Source organism: Boleophthalmus pectinirostris, unplaced genomic scaffold (genome assembly GCF_026225935.1).
Source record: "Boleophthalmus pectinirostris isolate CB_2022bp ecotype Guang Dong unplaced genomic scaffold, ASM2622593v1 HiC_scaffold_18, whole genome shotgun sequence".
NCBI lineage: Eukaryota > Metazoa > Chordata > Actinopteri > Gobiiformes > Gobiidae > Boleophthalmus > Boleophthalmus pectinirostris.
In genome coordinates, this window is record NW_026571133.1 from 29,387,198 (window position 1) to 29,400,673 (window position 13,476).

General features: G+C 38.5%; 2 protein-coding genes across 5 annotated transcripts; one reads left to right on the forward strand and one right to left on the reverse strand.

The window, feature by feature from the left end:
* Nucleotides 1-342: 342 nt before the first annotated feature.
* On the forward strand, nt 343-10,265 carry sgsm1b (small G protein signaling modulator 1b). The gene is made up of 25 exons (XM_055153993.1): nt 343-434; nt 539-582; nt 2,388-2,463; nt 2,949-3,111; nt 3,250-3,402; nt 3,476-3,543; nt 3,630-3,772; nt 3,871-4,002; nt 4,080-4,204; nt 4,288-4,355; nt 4,430-4,593; nt 4,714-4,843; nt 4,921-5,233; nt 5,300-5,364; nt 5,439-5,584; nt 5,871-5,999; nt 6,074-6,247; nt 6,337-6,405; nt 6,662-7,819; nt 7,926-8,050; nt 8,125-8,207; nt 8,299-8,408; nt 8,485-8,581; nt 8,667-8,834; nt 9,005-10,265. The coding sequence occupies exons 1-25, from the start codon at nt 428-430 to the stop codon at nt 9,091-9,093; spliced, it is 3,999 nt and encodes a 1,332-aa protein (XP_055009968.1). The 5' UTR covers nt 343-427; the 3' UTR covers nt 9,094-10,265.
* A 14-nt stretch (nt 10,266-10,279) lies between these two features.
* On the reverse strand, nt 10,280-13,234 carry srsf9 (serine and arginine rich splicing factor 9). 4 transcript variants are annotated; one of them, XM_020925129.2, is made up of 5 exons: nt 13,080-13,234; nt 12,560-12,736; nt 12,113-12,417; nt 11,019-11,191; nt 10,280-10,934 (listed from the first exon to the last, which is right to left on the reverse strand). In XM_020925129.2, exons 2-5 carry the CDS (start codon nt 12,715-12,717, stop codon nt 10,713-10,715), a joined length of 858 nt encoding a protein of 285 aa, XP_020780788.1. In that variant the 5' UTR covers nt 12,718-12,736; nt 13,080-13,234; the 3' UTR covers nt 10,280-10,712. The 4 variants fall into 4 exon arrangements, with proteins under 4 accessions (XP_020780788.1, XP_055009984.1, XP_020780789.1 ...); XM_055154009.1 differs by having other exon boundaries at nt 12,560-12,739; nt 13,080-13,227; XM_020925130.2 differs by having other exon boundaries at nt 12,833-13,213.
* Between the last annotated feature and the right edge of the window lie 242 nt (nt 13,235-13,476).

The following is a 13,476-nucleotide window of genomic DNA, read 5'->3' on the forward strand; positions in this document are numbered from 1 at the left end:
CATTTGGAGATTGTATATTATATTTCATGGCAAGTACATGTTACATTATGCATTCAAATTAACTTTTTTTTTTTTTTTTTTTTTTGATAGATTTGGATCATAAGCCCAAACACATTTAAGGAGGTAGGAAACAAAATTATTACCTTGTTGACGATGGTTCTATCTTACCAAATAGCCTAATTAAAAGTAGCCTGTGTGCCTATTAGGGTATTTTATATTAGCCAGAATAAATGAATGTGGCGTGATAGTCTCTCTGTTCAGCATACGTTACTGTTACTTTAAAGGGGAGTTGGTTCACGAGGAGATAGCAGACAGATTTCATTTGGTCGCCAAGTGGAGCCCATACATCTTAAACCCTCCTGTGCCGTCTTATGCGCTTTTAGGCTTTTTCTCTTGGTAAAATTGCGTGTTAGTTACAGCGTTAGCGATGGGAGGTAAGACAGCTGTTCTATTTGCGTGTCGTGAGCGTGTCATCAATGTTTTCTTGCAGAGTATTTGTGGTCACAGGCTGCTATACTTATGTTTTCTCCTATGATAGAAGCTGAGACACGTCAGAAATTACTGCGCAACGTTAAGAAAGAGGTGCGTTATTTTTTATTTTTTATTTGTTTGTGTGTGTGTGTATGTGTATGTGCGCGCGCGCGCAATTTATTTGTCACTTAGCGTTTATGAAGGTAGTTGATGTGTGTATGGGAGGCCAAGGTTCGCTGCATGAGCCACGCACGCACGGCCCGATTTTGATGATGACGGTTTGAGTTTCATGTAGTAGAATAAGAGCGGGTGCTTTTGTATACTGCTGTATGCCGGTGTTTTTATCTGCTTTTGCTGCTGTCTGTTTAAATCTGTGCTGTCTGTTGGCGTAACATGATGACGCTGTTAGGGATGGTGACGGTAATGGTGCTGATGATATTAGTGGTGCTGATAGCGGTGATAATTTCGAATGATCGTGTCGCTGTTGTATCTCAGAAAGGGATGTGCAGTTATGAACTCACGGCATGTAACCTAATTGGTCACCAACGTGTGTTTTCATCCATGCTTCATTCTCCATCTTATTCAAACTTCACTGTGACCTTGGAAGCATAAGTTCATCATTGCTTAGCCTACATGATTATCCAATATGAGGAGGAAAGTCAGGCATTAGCCTACATTAGGAGTTCTATAACCCATCAAACATGTTCAGCGGCACTGGGAGCCCTCTAGAGTATGTTTTATTCATTACTGTGATGGCTGTGTCTTCTAAGCTCATCTCGCTGTGCTCCCCCTCACCTGTGACTCACTAGCCTACTACCCAAGAAATAGCCTTCACCGCAGTGGACTACCTATAGTGCAGCCTATCTTAACAAATCTCCCTTAATGCCTCTTTGAGGACAGGAATATTCAGGAGACCTTATAGAATGTCTCATTATTGTTATAGCCTACTTTGTTTAAAGTCAGCCTAACTAACCAATCCTTGTGCATGGAGTGATGAATATCAGAGCATCCTGTGACTGGGGTATAATAATCCAAATGAAATATAGTATATAGAGTTACCAAAAGGTCTACTCAAGCAAGAGGTTGATTACTGAAGTTCTGGTCCAAGAAATTTCAGATATTTGAAAAAGATTAAAGATTAGAAACTACTTGGCTACTCAAGAAACTGTTTGGTTGTAATATGTAATTTATGATTTGAAGATAATGTAATTGGAAGGACAAAAAATAAATAATGCACAAAATCTAGTGTTTTCAAAGGATATACCACAAACATGTTAACTAAGTTAACAAAATCATATTTGAAGGTAAGATGCAATGTCAAAATATCAATATCATATCAACATAAAAGAGAGTGGGCCAAAACAGCCTGTGTGTGTGTGTGTGTGTGTGTGCGTGCGTGCGTGCGTGTTTGTGCGTGCGCGTATGCGTGTGTGTGTGTGCGCGCGCGCGCGTGCGTGTGTACACCCACTATGTTTCCCAACCGGGATTAAATGCATGCTATATGTAGGACCTTTAGGGTTTACTTGGACTCTCATGGACTTGTGTGAGCAAAGTTGTGTTTTAGTTTTAGTTTTTCCTCGAGTGATGCAGAAAAGAGAGAGCCACTGTCTGTTTGAATGTTCATGTATGTTAGTATGTTTGGATGTTCAGCATGTAAATAACCCACTGTATTTACTTAAGAAAAGGAAGGCAAACTGGTATATGCAATTTATATTTAATAATAATTGGCTTTTATTTTAAAAGCAGACTGGTATCTGTAATTATATCAATTCAACAATATTGTATGAAACAGGGCATCCTTGTGAGATACAAAATGGGAACCACTACAACACACTGCAGTGTAACAGCTGTTATGACTCATACAGCAGTCCATTGTAAGTAACTAAAACATAGCATTTTACTTCTTTCTTTTACAGGTGAAACAAATTATGGAAGAAGCAGTAACAAGAAAATTTGTGCATGCAGACAGCAGCCACATCATATCATTTTGTGGTAAATATAAGATGTAGTTAATGATTTTGATTTTGTTCTTTTCTTTTGGTATATAGTAAAAGTTAGGCAGTTTTAGGAGATACTGCTGTTTGGGCAATAGCTTATCATTCTCATGCATGGTAGAGTCTGTAAAGTGTAACTTAGTGTGGACATATTCAGACTGTTTGGGAAATTTAAACTGATATTACAGTAAATGTAAAACGTGTGATTTATTCCATGAGATTATCATATTCTCACTTTCGACTTACAAGCTCTGCATGAATTAATAGTTTAAATGTATGTGTAATTTAAAAGTAAGATACTATCTAAATGTGTATGAAACATTCAAACTGAAGTGAAATGTGTGATTCACTTATCCTAGCAACAAGCAACACCACTGGATAACTGTATTTCTGCCTTTGCTCCATGTAAAACACATAAGCCAGATATACACTAATACTAATACAGGGATACAGCCAAAGAATTGTGTGGTTTGTGTTTTACAGCTATAGTGGAAGCATGTGTGCTACATGGACTGAAGCGCCGTATAGCTGGTTTGTTGTGCACTAATAAAGTGGCAGCTCTATTTATGAAGGTGGGCAAGAACTTTTCACCAGCTGAACAACTTTGCCAGAAGGTCCAGGAGTTGGAACAACTCATCGAAAACAAGTGAAGGCCTCTATTATTACCATTTATGATATCATTTACACATGCATCATCTGTTTCTTGGTATTTTGGTAAAATATATATGGTAATATAAAATGAAAACTAGCACAAATATCTTACCTATGGTTAACTTTTCTTCAGCAAACACAACAGCTCTTCAGTTAGTAATGATCGCAGCCGTCAGTCCAAACTGGGTAACCTCCCACCACAGGCACTGAAACATCTCTGGATTCGAACTGCACTGATGGAAAAGCTCTTAGACAAAATAGTTCTGTACTTGGTAGAGAACTGCAGGTATGTTTTTTGAATGTATTATATAATACAGATTTAGAATTTATGTTTAAATTTGTTATTATTTTTGTTGCAGCACTTATTATGAGAAGGAAGCCATGCTGATGGATCCTGTAGATGGACCAATTCTTGCATCACTTCTGGGTATGCAGCTCAAATAATTTTGGGGCAGTAAAAATTCCTGTATGTGTTATAAAGTAAAAGTGATGAGTTGACTGTATTACTCACAGTTGGACCATGTGCTCTGGAGTACACCAAAGTAAAGACAGCAGACCACTACTGGACAGACCCCTCTGCAGATGAGCTGGTGCAGCGACATCGCATTCATAGTGGACACTGCCGGCAGGACTCCCCCTCCAGACGGCCAGCTCTGGTGCAAAGCCTCTGTTTTTTAGCTCAAACATTGCAATCATACTGCATGTACAGTAAATAAGTATTTCATTAAAAGAATCATGTGCACTAATTATATAGATCCAGAAAAGGCAGTCCAGTGGAAGTATGGATGACCGGCCTCTCACGTGGGTGAGAGAATATGTGGAATCACTTCATCAGAACTCCAGAGCCACTCTGCTTTTTGGCAAAAACAATGTTCTTGTACAGCCGGTTAGTCTAAAATTTTACCCTGATGTAATGATTCAAATGTGATTATGCTGATTCTGTCATAATGTTTCTAATGACAGAGAGATGATATGGAGGCTATCCCGGGATACCTTTCTCTTCATCAAACTGCTGACCTGATGACTCTAAAATGGACACCCAATCAACTGATGAATGGCAACATGGGTGAACTGGACTCAGAAAGAAGGTCTGATTAAGACAATTTAGTACATTTCACTAAAAACAACTTGTATTTGTTGTGCATAGCTGAGTCTGTAATATTTTTTCCAGTGTGTATTGGGACTATGCCATGACTATACGTTTGGAGGAGATTGTGTATCTCCACTGTCATCAGCAAGGTACATAAGCCGGCATGAGCTTGTTCAGATGTCTTATGTAACAGATCCGGGTGGTCACTGTGATATCCCCACAGTTAACAGCGGGGGCACCGTTGTTTTGGTAAGCCAAGATGGGATTCAGAAACCTCCGTTGCATTTTCCCAAAGGAGGCCATTTACTCCAGTTCCTCACATGTTTAGAGACTGGACTACTACCTCATGGACAGCTGGATCCTCCCCTGTGGAACCAGAGAGGAAAGGTTAGTGTGCACAGAGGTTAACCTAATATGATACTTTATATAACATTGTTGTGCACGTAAAAGCAATAACACACACGTGTCAAATCAGAAAGATGAAATGGTATATCTCTTCTTTTGCAGGGAAAGGTTTTCCCAAAACTAAGAAAAAGGAGTCCACACGGCTCCTGTGACTCCGTATCAGATAAAGAGGATGATGAAGCAACAGATTATGTGTTCCGTATCCTCTTTCCTGGTAATCAAATGGAGTTCAGTAAGTTTCTGCTGTTATTTTGCCTCTGAAAACAAATCTCGTGAGAAAAAAGTAATGTATTTTCATTGTTTATGGAGACCATTTAGCATCCCCTCTTCTGTGTGTCCATTTCGCATTATGTTCACATAATCTTTGTGGAGCCCATGTATGGACAAACATTTCATCTTCATCGACTTGGTTTGTTTTGCTTTGTTTTAAGTTTGACCCTCTAGTTTACAGAAAGACAATGATATTCAATTACAAATTTAAGTCCTGTCTTACAGTGGCGCTTGAGCTGATGGACCAAGGTGTCAACATGTGGCAGCCAACCCAAAGGAAGTCCTCTTGTTCCTCCTGCTCACAAAACGGCTCCTCTGACAGCTCACTACCCAATGGCTGTAATCAAGAGAGGTAAGAATGGGAAAATTTAAGATGCAAATTAGAATACATTTTATAGCAGTTATTTTTCAATGTTAGAGCTCCAATAAAGCTTCTGTGTGACACCATGAAGTACCAGATCATTTCTCGGGCCTTCTATGGATGTGAGTATAGATATATTTTAAATTTATTTGGTGTCAGCCTGTCACCACCACAACATTTGTTTAATTTGATGTAGGGCTTGCGTACTGCCGACACCTATCCACGGTACGGACACACCTCTCTGCTTTGGTTAAACCCATTATAGTGGACCCAGATATTCCCACAAATGCACAAATAGGTCTATCTCCTGAAGTCTGGGGAACATTCCTCCAAGACAGCTCGGTAAGACTGAATGGACTTTTGAATTATCAAAATTAAAATGGGAGGTTGGGGTCATTATTGATGTAGTGCTAATATGGGTCATCAATTCTGGTATGCAATAGTTGAAATTATTATGCCCCTCCCATAATCCACTTACTCTAGAGAAATGCATATTTATATTATATGTTTATTAAGATTATAATGGGATATTAATGCAGAACAAATTATATTGTTATTTTGTTTTACAGAAATTTATTTACATTTTTTGAGCATTGGAATATAATTTCAAAAGTGTTTCTTTGGTCAGGCCTATGAAGAAAGAGAGATCCATCGCCTGGTGTACTTTGGTGGAGTGGCTCCATCTCTGCGTAAAGAAGTCTGGCCTTTCCTGTTGGGACACTATCACTTCACAATGACAGAGAGAAACAGGATAGAGGTATTGTTTAAATACTTCAAGATGATTAATTATAATTAAAAAAGCATTAGCATACAATGTTTCATCTCTTTCAGATTGACAGTCAGATGCAGACCATGTATAAGCAGAATATGAAGGAGTGGCAGGGTTGTGAGGCCATAGTCCGTCAGCGAGAGAGGGAGAAACACGCTGAGGCTCTGGCCCGCTGTTTATCTGGAGCCAGTGTGGAGAGGGGCCCAGTTCAGCGGGATTCCACTATTAGCACTGATGTATGTAACCAACAAAAGCCAGTGCATTACTTTCAACTTCAAATAATTGTGCCAGCCTCTTTTCTTTATGTTTACTCTTTCTATTCCAGTCTTCTCTCAGTTGTAGCACAGATCACCATAATACCCATTCTCTGAGTGATTCCAGCAGCAGTGCACAGGTACATCAAAGCCAATACTGCCAAACACTCCACACACAACCATTGAACATCTTCACAGCATCCTCTCAGATTCAGTGTGTATTTAAATATATCTATTTACCTTGCTAATTAATGAGAAGTATTTAAATGTCTCTCAGTTAGCATTCATATTTAATATTAAATTAAGCCCAATAAGGCTAGATCTAATAAATCAAAGTAGGAGGTGGTACTGTATTAAAAATTCAGAATCAGCTGTGATTATGTTTCGTCTCCACAGGTATTTGAATCTATTGAGACAACGGAGCAGATTGAGCTGCTGGCGTCAAGTGAGGGACAAGATGGCGGCACCACTTCCTCAAATAAAGACAACCAAAGTAGTGTTTCAGAAGCTCCCCCAGAGGATGAACTTCTCAATTCTGCTCCACGCTGCAAGCCATTTGAGAATGAATTAACAAATAAATCTGTCATCTCTCAGCCAGTGTCAGCCACAGAGGAAGCCAAACCTGAGCCACTCCCCTCCAATGAATCAGTTAGTGAAGTTGAACCTTTACAGACAGAAAAAGCAGAAGAATCAAATCAAAGCACAATTCATGTTGCAGATGATGTTTTGGAGACTAGTAGCACCAAACAACAATCTGAAACTCAAGAGAATGAAAGTACTGCGGAGGGGAAAATAATGAACAATAACGCATCAATCGATATAAAAGCTGTAGACACAAATATGAATTTAAGGCCCACTACAGAAACCACTGATGTGCTCAAGTTAGAAACAGAGATTCACAATGAATATTTTCAAGCTCCCCCACTTGGTCAAACCTTGACATTACAGGCCAAAAAATTCAAAACCTTTATTGCAAAAACTTCTCCTGATAAAGACAGTCTTGCATCTAGTGTCCACATTTCCTCACAGATGTCACCAATCAAAACTTGCTTCAGTGAGTCTGAAAAGAGAGAGCCCACACCATCAGCACCAGACTCAGAAACCATTAAAGATAAAGCAGCTGAAATATCCTGTGAGAAACTTGGGTCAAATTCACCTGTTAGGCAAGTCCTCAATGCTCTACAGTCAGCATCCAGAGGGAGCCTGTCGCTGTCCAGACAGTCCCCAGACACAGCAGACTCAGATGACTCTCCCTCAGCCTTGGAAATGGAGGACATCCCAGCTGGAATAACATGTGTGACTTCAGAAGATACCAGAGGCAGACCCTTGACAGTTCTGGCAGCACCACCTCTCCGACTGACTCAAAGGCAGAAGGCTGCGTCAGAAGAACTGGATCACCATCTGGACACCGCCGGTAACACCAGTCCTGAAGGCACCGACGTAGGCCTATCTGAAGAGGAGCTGGAGATGGAGAATGTGCTCTCTGAAGCAAAGGCTATCGACATACATGGAGACATCAAGTGCAAAGAGCCTTCTGAAGAACAAGCCTATTCGGTAATATTGTTGTTTTACTTCTCTCTCTATGTATATATAAAATGTATGTCTTCTTTCTCCGTGTATCTGCTCTAAGCCTCTCTTGATAAAATAATTGTATATGCAGCAGGAACAACTGGACATGTACCTAATAAACTTGCACCGTATTGACAAAGATGTGCGACGTTGTGACAGAACATACTGGTATTTCACCCCCGAAAATCTAGAAAAGCTTCGTAACATCATGTGCAGGTGTGCAGTAATAGCAGTAGACATCATGTAATATATTAAGATGACTTTGATAAATGATCTTATTTTCTTTGCAGTTATGTCTGGCTGCATCTTGATATAGGTTATGTCCAGGGAATGTGTGACCTGCTTGCCCCTCTTCTCGTTATTCTAGATGATGGTCAGTGTGTATTTTTCAACAAACACACTAAAGTAAAATGGCATAGCTGTGTAATCTCATCTCATGTTTATTTGATTTTTTTTTTTTTCAGAGGTTATGGCGTTTAGTTGCTTCACTGAACTGATGAAAAGAATGAACCAGAACTTTCCTCATGGTGGTGCCATGGACACCCATTTTGCCAATATGCGTTCTCTTATCCAGGTAAATAGAATATCTGGTTCAGTGTAGACTACTGTTGAATTGTTTTAAGTAGCCTAAAATGATGTGTTCTATGTAGATCCTGGACTCTGAGTTGTTTGAATTGATGCAGCAGAATGGAGACTACACCCACTTCTACTTCTGTTATCGCTGGTTCTTGCTTGACTTTAAAAGAGGTGAATATTGAGTGGCTATATTAAATGTATATAATAATCATCATGTATAATCAATGTACAATTAAACATTATTTATTCTGGACAGAAATGGTGTATGATGATGTGTTCGCTGTGTGGGAAACAATTTGGGCAGCCTTGCACACATCCTCTGAGCATTTTGTGCTCTTTATTGCTCTTGCCCTTGTAGAGATGTACAGAGATATCATCTTGGCGAATAACATGGACTTCACAGACATCATCAAATTTTTCAATGGTAAGATATAAACAGTATAAAATGCTTAGATACTTCATCTCAAATTGAATGTGTCCACTAAGTGATACAGTTGTGTGATTTAATGAATTTATTATAGTACATTTTCGAAACAAATTTCAAAGTGTAAATTTATAATGTAAGAACCTTATCTTATGCTTTGATTTGCACAGAAATGGCAGAGCGACATGACGTACCCAAAGTCCTCAATATGGCTCGTGACTTGGTACACAAGGTGCAAACACTCATAGAAAACAAGTAATCATGTCATGGAGATTGAATCACTGTACAAAACACACAGAGAACATTAGTGTTTCTGTCATTTGAGGAAAGAAATCAACAAGAAACAGTTGGTGCACTTAAATGTGAAACTCCTATTTTAAAACACGTCTTTATGGTTGCACTTTAATGTAATTTAAGAGAATACAGTGATTGTCAGTAAATGTAAATTGTAGCCATTGTAATAGTACTAGTTGTGAATGTGTCCTAGTAAAATCTGCTACAGGATGTGATTTGATTTGCCTTAAATTTAAAAATTTTCAGGGATGCTGCAATCCAATTTACCAATGTATCACAAGGCAATGTAAAAACAGTCTTTATGAAATTGTAGCTAGCGTGGTTCTATATGCCTCGCAATTCAGTGTTTAGTGTCAGATTTGTTTTAAACATATGACGTAGCTATGATTAAACCTCTTGCCATATATGCACCTGAGTTAAAAGTGATCATTATTTTGATTCATACTGTTCCCACCACCATAAACCTCTCTGGTAAGATGTGTGCCCGCTGGTTTGCTTCACCAAGCCATTCATTGATCTGTTCAAGTCCTTTTGAGCCCATAATGGTTTGTAATGTTACAAGCTTTAGGTTTGAGGTTTGTGCATTAGATGAATGCCAATATTGTTTATGGAGTTCCATTATATGGTAGTGTTACATACAAATCATTATTAGCTGATTAATGCATTTATTAAACTTTATCTAGCTGTTGGTAAATTTTGCGTTTACACCCTCCAGGGTACAGTCAAGTGTGCTCAATTATACCTAAGATTTTTTGAGTAATCATAATCTTAACTTGCTTTTAACGTCAGACACTTAAATATAATTATTTTCTTTTTTTAAACTACACTACTCACTACTGTTAATCTCGCAGGCAGTGTGCGTTATTCACTGCGGGCTTTAAATTGCACGCTATGCCACTTGCAGTAGAACTTGACATTGGCTTTACAATATAGAAAAAGATACATGAGTCATGAAAGTTTAACACGGTATTTTAACTACACTGAAAGAGTTTTGGCTGGTTTACATAAACATGCCCATTTTACAGTTTATGGTGTTTGTGTGGAGAAAAAAAAAATCTATTGTGTTTGACCTTTTCAGATTATATATTCAACTAAATCTATTGTCATCTAAATATTTTATTTTTGCAGTGCTGTCTGAATCACCCAATATATTTCATTTGTGTATTAAAATGTTTATTTTGCATTTTGTGTCCTTTGCATTTTTAACAATATATTTCATTTTATTGAAAACACATATCAGGAACCCATAGACTGAATACTCAGAACAAACAGCCTGGTTAGTGATGAAAGAAGGGAACAAAAACAATAACATTTTAAGATACTTCACCATATGGATAAGGTCGATATAATGTTACTGAAATCTATCTCCAAAATGTCTTCCCTTGAGTGGCAATTAAGACCGTAATCTAACTTCAATCATAAAAAGATTTTTCAATAAAAAATTGCAACAATATTAAAAGGAAAAAAAATGCAGTTCCCAAATGATTTAGATGGAATGTACCAATTAAAAGAAAAGGCTTTAATCTTGAGGTATGGGGTTAAAAACATTATAAAAATCCCCAATCCCAGATATAAACTTCTTCATCAATAATGACGTGAAGGTGGGCTGTATTGTGGTTGATATCTTCTGAGTGGCGGACTACGACGAGGCATTGTACTGCGAGGTGATGACGAGTAACGTGGAGGGGGTGATCCCCGGCCATAGTACTCAGGGGAATAGCGACCTCTGGATCTGGAGCGGGACCTTGGCCTGTCCCAGCTGGGGATCATTCGGTCCTCATAAACACGAATAAAAGAGGTCTCACCCTAAAAGTTTCAGGGAACAAACAGAAAAAATTGTAATAAAAACTTTAATAAAATTAAATTTAGTGGAAATGCAAGTAATCATACTAGATGTGAGCGAAATTCTGTGCGATCGAGTCTGCGCACTGCATACTCCATATCATCTCTGCGGACAAACTCCACTACACCTTCTCCGGACCGCTGCACGTCCGTATAACAAACATCTCCAGCCTCACGCATATGGTCCTTCAGATCCTGCCAACTGCCAGTTGGTGGCAAGCCTAAAATCAAAAGAACGGAATTTTAAAACTAGTAAAAAAAAATAAATAAATCAATTTAATTTTGCCAACAATGGGAACAGAAAAATTTATCTTACTAAAAGTATACAAAGATACACTAGTATAATACATTTGTCTGCAAAGGAAAACAATCTTCATCAAGCACTACATAGCATCATCTGCTTTATAACCATGCAACATGCTTTTTATTTAAACAAAATAAAAAAAAACACCTACCATTGAGCCACAGTGTTGATTGGAATTGTGTAATGGCCACATTGTCTTGAGTATCCAGGCCTTTGAAGGGCTGACTGGACCTCATCTCCTTGATGGTAGGCCAATATTATAGCACTTGCACTCAGACATCTGAAGCTCAGCGTTTCCCTTACTACTTTGTGCTTTCATTATAATTATAAGCTATTATAATGTCTCCCTACAGTTCAAGTGGTCCACTATCACCATTTCATTGTGTCCGTGATAAAATCAAAAACAAGACAGTAACTGTCAATAACTTATATCCATTTCTAGGTCTTGAGTCCTTCCATCCTCCACAAGGTGAAATAATGTAAAGCAGTCTAGATGATGTCCACAACTATTTTTGTCCTTTTGTCCATACATGTTTTTTTTAATTCTGGTTTAGAGCCTCCATTCACCATGAAACCAATAGCCATCTCTGAATTATGTCCAGTGAAAGTATTTTGCATGTATCCCTGTTTATCTATAACTTTTGATGTTTGGAGACCTAGATTTAGATTCTCATGTTAGGTACTTTTTTCTTTTCCATTTACTTGTCTGCAGCAGGCATCTGGGGAGTCTACTATCTACTGTCCTCTTAATTTTCATTTTTAATTTGACCTCCAGTTCTCCTTGGGGGAAAAAAGGAAACAAAAACAAAAAAAACTCTGTCTTACTACGTCCACCTACCAGTGACTATCACCCGGAATTCCGATCTTCTGGATGGAGGTCCACCTCTTCCCCTTGGTGCAAAACCTCCTCCTCTTGGAGCAAATCCTCCTCCACCTCTTGGAGAAAATCCTCCTCTACCTCTAGGAGTAAATCCTCCTCCACCTCTTGGAACAAATCCTCCTCCACCTCTTGGAGCAAACCCCCCCCCTCTACCACCTCCAGTTGGGCCAAACTGGTTTGTGGATTCTCGTGGATATTCCACTCGCAGTTTGACATCTCCATATCCAAATCCATTCCTTCCAGAAACAGCATCAGCTGCATCCCTAAAACAGAGCAAAGAATGCCTTACCACTGGAGGCCTTTTCATGTCTTTGTGCAGTCCCAGATGAGGCTTTGGGGATCCAAAAAGGAGAATGCTTTTGTCTTGTTATTCCCTTGTTATTCCAGGGCATCCCAAAAACTCACCGTGGGTCTTCATATTGAATGAAGGCAAAAGGAGCAGAGTCACTGTAATTCTTCAATTCAATCAGACGGATTTTTCCATATTTAGTGAAGAGATCTTCCAGGTCTCTCCTCTGGACGTCCATGGGAAGATTCCCAACATAAATCCGCCCATTTGACATGGTTCTCGAGAATTTGGCACTGCTGACACAGAATGAAAATGAGTCCATCGGTATAGATTAAGATTACTTCTCTTTAGCGCAATCAGGAAGTTCAACTGGTCTGCCTACTTCATACCTTTAATGTGAAATTCCCCTTAAAGTAGAAACAAGTTAAATAAAACAATTAAATTGTACAAACTGTCCTTCTGTGCCCATAGAAGTGGCGTTTGGAATTTCAACGATAAGCATCAGAAAAAAGTGTATTGCAATCAGTATTTATAAAATATGTTGGCATAAGTTACATCGCACTAAACAAAACGTGCACTTGTTTAGTGTTGTTAAGTATTGAATAAAATACTGCAGTTATTGTAAGATTACATTACCAGAGAAAAGCGAATAAGTTGTATATTCGAAATCACAACTAGTTATTTAGTTATTTGAATTTGTACTCTGCTAGCAATCGTTAGCATTTAGCCACGTCTTCTTCCGCTTTCTATTCTTCTTCGTCGGTCCTCTATGGAGTTTTACCGCACCTCAAATCTATCGACTTGAATTACTGACACCTACTGACACTGTAAGCAACTACGTTTGTTTAAAAATAAATCAAGCATAAATCAACACAGGTGATATTTACACCTAAAAACATTAAAGGCAGATAAAATTCATAAGATTTACATGTAAATAATTTGTAATTTAAGGCAACTGTTAAAATTATGCAAGTCTAAAAGAATCATCATCATGAAGGAGTTGGCTAAGGTGTGCTTTTTTTGTTGTTGATGT

What these genes read in the sequence shown, in the direction of transcription:
- srsf9 (XM_055154008.1), bottom strand. Translation starts at nt 12,765, where the DNA reads ATGGACTCATTTTCATTCTGTGTCAGCAGTGCCAAATTCTCGAGAACC. An exon ending in ATTCCGGGTGATAGTCACTG is followed by an intron (nt 11,192 to 12,112) that starts GTAGGTGGACGT and finishes TTTTGATTTTAG; the next exon opens with GCTTGCCACCAACTGGCAGT. An exon ending in CAGAATTTCGCTCACATCTA is followed by an intron (nt 10,935 to 11,018) that starts GTATGATTACTT and finishes TGAAACTTTTAG; the next exon opens with GGTGAGACCTCTTTTATTCG.
- sgsm1b (XM_055153993.1), top strand. An exon ending in TGCGCAACGTTAAGAAAGAG is followed by an intron (nt 583 to 2,387) that starts GTGCGTTATTTT and finishes TTTCTTTTACAG; the next exon opens with GTGAAACAAATTATGGAAGA. An exon ending in ATATGCGTTCTCTTATCCAG is followed by an intron (nt 8,409 to 8,484) that starts GTAAATAGAATA and finishes TGTTCTATGTAG; the next exon opens with ATCCTGGACTCTGAGTTGTT.